Here is a 7,620-nt window from a genome sequence, read left to right as displayed (position 1 = left end):
ACAATGAGAAAACTGTCCAAGGCTGTGATTGGTCGGGGCTAACGTGCACAGGGGAGGGGATAGCGCACGCGGCAAAAGGTGAAAAGGCGAGGAAGAGTGCGCATATTAGCGATCCATCCACCTTAGTCGGAGGAGGAGCTTTGAAAGGTAAAAATAACTAAAGCCACAACCAAAACCAGTCTCTCTCCCTCTCTCTCTCTCTCTCTCTCTCTCTCAATCTCTATGCCGTTTCACTTCTGACCTCTCGGAGACCTCTCTCTCCCACTTTATCTCTCTAAAACTCTCTCTTGCTCTCTAACTTTCCGATCTGGTATTTGTTCTTGCTATTTTTATTTTTATTTTTCTCTTTCTCATTGTTTTTTATTTTTATTTTTATTTTTTTCCGATTTTAATTTTTGTTCTTTTCTTGCAGAGAGGTAAAGTAATTGTGGGGGGTTTTGATTTATAAAACTTCATTTTTAATTGATATTCCAATGGCTGCTCCACCGGCAAGGGCTCGGGCCGATTACGATTACCTCATAAAGCTCCTACTGATCGGCGACAGCGGTACGTTTCGTAGAGCATTTTTCCTTTGTTTTCTCTCTCATTTTCCCGAGAACCAAGCGGATCATTATGTGTCTAGAACCTAGGGAGGGTTGCTGAGCTCGGAAATATGAAATTTTTTTCTGCATTGTAGGTTGCCTGTGGTTTGGCTGATTTGCTCCGTATATGATTTGTTGATTTTGGAATTTGAAAATTTTCGTTTTGTTTGGGCTCTCTAGGCATTGTGGTGTAGTATTTGTGTGGATCTAGTTTGCTCGAGGGTTAAACGTGTTCTGACCTGATTTCTGAGCTATTAGGGGTTGGAAGTATCAATTCGAAAACGAATCCCGTGAATTAATCTGTAGGAATCGCTACATTAGATTCTCAACCTTGTTTCATTTTGAGAAATAGCTGCGCGGTTGTGTATCTAAGTTTTGATGGATTACTTTGATGTGAAGTTGAACTCTCCAAATGATCATTTATAGTTTTGAAAATGCTTCAACTCTCCATAGTTATGTTTTGTTTTTTTTTTTTCTTAACTTCTCAAGTGTTTTAGTTTCAAAATTATGACCCGTAGCTTTTTGCCATGTTGTTATTATGTATAATCTTGCTTTCTATGTTTTATATATATATATATATATATTAGTTGCTTGTTGAGTGGGGGTAAGAAGTGAGATGAGAAGTGTGTTTATTTAACAGTTCCAAGCTTCAAACATCCTCTTTGAGGGTTCTTAGGTATTTCTATCGCAATATATTTGTGTTGGGTTCATGTGTAACTTACCAATAAAAAAAAAAAAATGCATGTTTGTCCCTCCAAATTTAGGTTTGTTGCATCTTGTCACTTAAGTCATAATTTGGTCAATTTGGTCCCTGAAGTTTTGATTTGTTGTCAATGTTACCTATCAATCTAAGTCCGTCAATAGATCACTCAAAGAAAGAAAATAAAAATAAAAATCTGTAAAATGATCTCGTATTTGCCCAATTCTTTTTTGATAAGTAATTGACTTCAAGGGGGAGGGAGAAGGGGAGAAAATACACATAAAAATTCAAAATTAATCTCTTTCTCTCTCTCTCTCTCTCTCTCTCTCTCTCTCTCTCTCTCTCTCTCTCTCTCTCTCTCTCCACTTCGTCTTTTACAGTTATGACTTGAGGATGTAGATAGATAGAGAGGGAGATATTTAAGTTTGGAACTTTCTATTCTTATTTTATTATTTTCTTAATTAATGTGTCTAATTTTTTTTTTGGATGAAATGCTATGTTGTTTAATGATTTTTTTTTTTTAAATAGCGCCTACTATTAATGGATATATAATAAAAGGTCATTATTGATAACAAATCGAAATTCAGGGAATACATCGACCAAATTCATTATATAGGGATCAAATTCAAATTTCAGGGACCAAAATGACAACAAACCTAGATTTAGGACCCCCTCCCCCCCCCCCCCCCCCCCAAAAAAAAAAAAAAAAAAAACCAAATATATATATATATATTGTTCTGATGTTGAATTTTTCAGTCACTGTTTTTGTTTGTTTAGGATTCAGTTTTAGGACAAATTGGCTGTAATAATTCCTATCTTTGGCTTGGATTTTCTTTTGGTTCAAATGAGTTAACTTGTTATTGAAATTTGACTCAATTTCATTCAAAGATGGCTAACTGACCTGACTAAGAGGAAAAAATGAAAAAAAACACTTCAGTAGCCGAAGTTGTAAATGATATTGATCACCACAATATAATATATTGTTCACGTTTCTGTTCATTAGTTCTATCTCCTGTGTTGCTAGAATCTGATTTTTAATGGATTAATCATTGGATTACTTATCAAAAAATTAATGGATTAATCATTGGATCAAGGTTGCAAAACTAAAATTTATTTGTTTATTTATTCATCTAAGTGTTTGCTGGTTTCCTGACTGTTGCATGTAAAGATTGCAGTGGAATCGACATTCTGTTGATCTAGTGTTGCTATTTGGAGCTCTCTGCGGTGTTCCTATGTTGACCTATATTACATTGAGTATCACGTTTTAATTAAATATTTATATGAGGTCCCTGAGGCTTATTTTGGTTCTGGTGCTAGGTAACTTTAATGTTATGCAAGTCATAAATTTTGGAATCAGTGGCTACTTTGGCTTCATGGGAATGTACCGATTCAACATTTTTTTTTTTCAAAAAAAATTTATTGTGTACCCTTCATGTGAACTTAAATTGACAAAGCCTTGCCCACCTACTTGTGATCAGTCACAAGAATTTTTGAAGTCTTCTTCTGGCCTTTGGTATATCCTTAGGCCTCTATTTTGTTGTTGTTGGTGGTGGTCGTGGTGGTTTTGTTTTTGTCCTTTTCTCTTCTCTGCTGTGTGTGTGAGAGAGAGTCAATAGAAAGATTTGGCATGAAGTCAAATTTCTTCATGATATTTAGGCAAATTAAGTGCTTTTAAAGTAGTGATCTAACTACGAGCAGAGAAAGAATTCTCAAGTGGTGGGCTATACTGCTGAGTTCTTGTTGCCTTTGAAATAACTTTCCTTTGAAACTTTTAGGGACTTGCCATTTTGTATTCTCCCATCCATTTTTTTTTTTTAAAAATCAACTATTGTGTGAGTCCTACAGATCCAATTGTTGATTTTAAAAAAAGTTGGATGGGAGAATACAAAATGGCATTTCTCAACTTTTATTCTTGTGTATATTAAGAACTTTTTTCTTTAATTAAGCATAGTAAAAATAAAACTTTGCTACTTAGGTCATTGCCCTTCTGAGGAGGGTAGTTACTAGTTAGCATTTTTTTATCATTATAATACAAATATGACTAGCAAGAAGCATAATACACTTGTGAACTTCTAGGATATAGAAACTTTACATTTTTATGGAGATGGTTATGCTATCTAGTTGAGTTGAAGCGGGAGATCTTATGATTTGTTCATTGGTATGGCAACTTGCTTGATGCTATACTGACATTCTAATTGGGCTACACTCAGTTCTGGAGGATATCTCAATTTGTTTTCCTGTACTTCTGGAGAGCATATCAGCAAATTTTATTTTCAATAACCCTATCCATAACTAGGAAATGTATTTTGTGCAATGAAATTATCAATCTCATTAAAATAATTGGACTAGTAACGCTTGCACGTCAGACTTGATCAAGTGGGTTTGATGATTCTTGTTATTTACTTTTGCAGGTGTTGGTAAGAGTTGCCTTCTTTTACGTTTCTCAGATGGTTCCTTCACCACAAGTTTTATCACCACCATTGGGTGTGTATTCTTTGAACATCGGAGTTGAACTGATGTATTTAGTGTTGGGTTCTTGAAAATTTTCACCAATTCTCACTGTCATTCTTCTTGGTGCAGTATTGATTTTAAGATAAGAACCATTGAGCTTGATGGAAAACGGATCAAACTACAAATTTGGGACACAGCTGGTCAGGAGCGGTTCCGAACAATCACAACTGGTATCTTTTTCTTTTTCTTTTTTTCGTTTTCCCCCTTCTTTTTTTCACTTAATGAGGGAAGTTGATCCGTGGGTGATGTCTGACGCTTCCATCATACACCTGGAAAATTTTCCAGGCTGAAACCAGTTGATTTGAAAAGCTTATGTATCTTGCAGTTTTGACAAATGGCATTTAAAAAAGAAAAAAATTGTTTGGATGGTTAGACTGCAGTTCCTTGATCAAAGAGCAGATAAGCTGAGACTTGCAATTATCCTGTGTTGGCTCCAGGGAAAGCTTCACTTGGCTTTTTGTTTTTGTTTTTGTTTGTTTGTGAAATCAAGCTCAAGCCAGTCAAAAGGCTTGTTAATTTGAAAAAAAGGGGGGGAAAATCACTTTACCTCCTGACCTTCCATCACTTTTGCAATCTCCCCCAAAGTTCAAAAACTCTCAAGCTTGTGAAAGAAACAGTATACAGGTGAAAGAAAGTTGCTCTTAAATATTATCTTCTAAAGTGAGTCTGGTGATGCGATTAATTTTTATACATCATTTTAATATATGACTAAATGTAACCAAAAGAATGGTATCCGTGTCTTATATATAAAAGAAACACGAGATGTTGCTGTCTGTAACATGTCAGCAGTAAACTTGGGGTCCACCACATGGCATGTCTGTTCCTGTGGTTAATATCATAATAGAATAAAATTATTGAATGACTTCCAGAGTGTCCCACTACTCTATTAGTTGATTTTAAGCTTCTCAACTGAGCTCGAGTTGATACTGTGTTCAATTCAAGCTATCAAGCTCTAACATCTTGTTGTCCAACCCAAGCTCAGGCAGATAGATCGTCTCTTGGTTTGTCCGCAGCTCTGAAGAGATGTACCAAACAAATTGCCGGAGTTATGCCCTCATTTTATGCATTTTAATTTTCAGAATGCCAAATTATATCTTTACCATCTAGCTCCATGGAATCTTCCAAGTGTTTCCGGTGGCCGCCACCAAGTGGACCCATTAACTTGAAGTATGTTAGATCTAATTTCTAGAATCATCCAATGCTCTAGGTTGGTAATTTAAATATCATTAAAACAGGAACGTTTTGACCTTTACACTAGGAGGTGAGATGGTGAATTCTTGTATTGCTGTTTTCTCAATCTTTGTTTTGAACTGCGGCAAATTACTTATATTAGATTATCTTTTCAGATTATTTCCCTAGTTTTTTTTTTTCTTATTATTATTCTTTTTCATTTCCAGCTTACTATCGTGGAGCAATGGGCATTTTGCTGGTCTATGATGTGACTGATGAATCATCTTTCAACAGTATGTTTTTTTTCCCCAATCTCTCTTAATGACGTAGTAGAAGCAAGAGGAAGAGATGAAGAATAAGTCTTCTTTCTTGAATACCTTGAAATCCACCAGAAGACAAAACAATGAAACAAATTCTATTTTATTAAATAATGCATAATGAGGCTCTGCTAGAACATAACATATTTATCCTTCCTAATTTTTTTTTTTATTCATAAAAAAAAAAATGAAAAAAAAAATATATTTTTATCCTTCCAAATCCTAGTATCTTAAAATGAGTCAACTTACTAATTGACTTCCTAACTCTTGAAAGGCGGACCAAAATCCTAGCCACGCTTAAAATTACGGTGCAACTTCTTCTACATCATTTGCCACTCTCTCTCTCTCTCTCTCTCTCTCTCACACACACACACACACACACCCACCACACCCACCCACACACACACACACGTTGGTTAAAGATTTGGATTATTGGAGATGCCTTTTCCATGTACGTTATCTAGTCCCACTGAGGTGGATGGTTGAGAATCTACACTGATTTGACATAACTTCATTTATGGATTTCTACTGCTTTCTCATAGATCTGGCTTCGCACTTTTTTCAGACATTAGAAATTGGATTCGCAACATTGAACAGCATGCTTCAGATAATGTTAACAAGATACTGGTTGGCAACAAGGCTGACATGGATGAAAGCAAGAGGGTATGTTACTTTATGTATGATTCCTATTGCATGAAACCTATTTTGCTATAGGCTGAAAAGAGAAAACTTACTTTGATTAATGTCTGGAATTAATTATTCTTCCAGTTCCTTTATTGTGCCTTTTTTGGGGCTTTCTCGTAGATCAGTGTTTGCACCTTTCCTAATCATGCGTTTTTATTTATTTATTTTATAAAATATCGTGTTTTTGTTAGGCTGTGCCTACCTCCAAGGGCCAAGCACTTGCTGATGAGTATGGTATCAAATTCTTTGAAACTGTAAGTAAATGCTTAATAGTGATTATAGAAGCACAGGCTAATCAGTATAGTAGGTACTGAAATATAATCTCCATTGCAGAGTGCAAAGACAAATCTAAATGTGGAGCAAGTTTTCTTTTCGATAGCAAGGGATATAAAGCAAAGACTTGCAGACACCGACTCGAGGGCCGAGGTAAATAAATTCCTGACTTAATTATCTTCTTGAACAAGAATTAAGAAAGAGTAGGAGGCGGTGTTTGAAAATGTTACTATTTTTCTGTCATTGCAGCCTACAACCATCAGGATCAATCAAGCAGATCAAGGAGCTGGAGCTGGCCAAGCTACCCAAAAGTCGGCTTGCTGTGGCTCTTAAGAACACACTAATAATAATGGAGGCGACACTTTTCTGGAAAAGGGAAAAAGGAAAACAAAAACTAATGGTGATAACAATGTGATTGGTGCTTGTAATTTTTCTGACTCATTCTTTTCAAACTTGTTTAGCGTGTGAAAGGTAGTTTCTTTATTATTTGAGTCCCCTTTTTTTTTTTTTATTATTTATTTATATGGCCAACATTGGATGTGTATCTTGTGGCAAACAATAGATTTATTTGTTTTCTCGCCCCCTTCTTTCTTTCTTTCTTTCTTTCAGTTTATTAAAGTAAATGTAGTTTGTAATGTAGAAAAAGAGTAAATTTGCCTCTTCAAAAGTGGTGGCTTTTTAGATCAGTAAATTTGCCCCGTGAAAATCGACTTCCTTTCTTGAAACTTGAGTCTGCAAAAGACGTCCGTAATAACTTGTTGCAAACACGATTAAAGGTTGTTAATCCAATTACGTGTTATGTGTGTTAACAAGTTGTTATAAAACTGTATATTAATTTTAGGACTAGCATTATTAAACCAATTTAGATCATTCCAAATAAATTGGTGCGGCAGTTAAAGGCCAATTTTTTACGCAACTCGTAAATTCAACACAAAATTAGGGGATGAATAGGATTAAGAAGTTTGAATCATTTACTTATATGGGTCAGACAAGGATTCTCTCCATTTGAAATGGAGAGACTTCTCTTCGTTTAGTATAACAGTGAGAGTATAATTGTCTTTTTACATTTTCATGGAATGTAAAAAGATAACTACACCTTCACTTTTTACACTAACTACACCTTCACTTTTACACTTTTAAATTTGAAAAAATTTGTATTGTAGTGAATTTTTTTAATTAAATAATAATAAAAAATTATTGATGTGATATAAAAAGTAAAAAAGAAAAGAATGTTTTGAATTTGATGTTTTTTGGAAAAGGTAAAAGTAAGAGAAGGGAAGGGGAGGGGAAGGGGAGGGGATTACTAAACGGGGCCTAAATGAAAGAAAATCTTCTTCATTTGAAATGGAGAGGGTCCAAATTCGGCGGACTGCCACCCCAATAG

The 7,620-nt window shown here is 35.1% G+C and overlaps 1 protein-coding gene across 2 annotated transcripts; it reads left to right on the top strand.

Annotated features, from left to right (window-relative positions):
• Nucleotides 1–6,817, top strand: LOC133878122 (ras-related protein RABE1c). Of its 2 annotated transcripts, none has more exons than XM_062316627.1 (9): nucleotides 1–147; nucleotides 413–546; nucleotides 3,693–3,765; nucleotides 3,862–3,962; nucleotides 5,190–5,255; nucleotides 5,845–5,942; nucleotides 6,155–6,217; nucleotides 6,297–6,389; nucleotides 6,486–6,817. In XM_062316627.1, the coding sequence occupies exons 2-9, from the start codon at nucleotides 474–476 to the stop codon at nucleotides 6,567–6,569; spliced, it is 651 nt and encodes a 216-aa protein (XP_062172611.1). In that variant the 5' UTR covers nucleotides 1–147; nucleotides 413–473; the 3' UTR covers nucleotides 6,570–6,817. The 2 variants fall into 2 exon arrangements, with proteins under 2 accessions (XP_062172611.1, XP_062172610.1); XM_062316626.1 differs by lacking the exon at nucleotides 1–147 and adding an exon at nucleotides 154–310.
• Nucleotides 6,818–7,620: the final 803 nt, after the last annotated feature.

This window comes from Alnus glutinosa, chromosome 9 (genome assembly GCF_958979055.1).
Source record: "Alnus glutinosa chromosome 9, dhAlnGlut1.1, whole genome shotgun sequence".
Lineage (NCBI taxonomy): Eukaryota > Viridiplantae > Streptophyta > Magnoliopsida > Fagales > Betulaceae > Alnus > Alnus glutinosa.
This window is presented reverse-complemented; position numbering and strand designations above follow the sequence as displayed.

Coding starts and splice junctions, on each gene's coding strand:
- LOC133878122 (XM_062316627.1), top strand. CDS start 474: ATGGCTGCTCCACCGGCAAGGGCTCGGGCCGATTACGATTACCTCATA. Junction 5,256..5,844: donor TGATGAATCATCTTTCAACA/GTATGTTTTTTT, acceptor CACTTTTTTCAG/ACATTAGAAATTGGATTCGC. Junction 6,390..6,485: donor ACACCGACTCGAGGGCCGAG/GTAAATAAATTC, acceptor CTGTCATTGCAG/CCTACAACCATCAGGATCAA.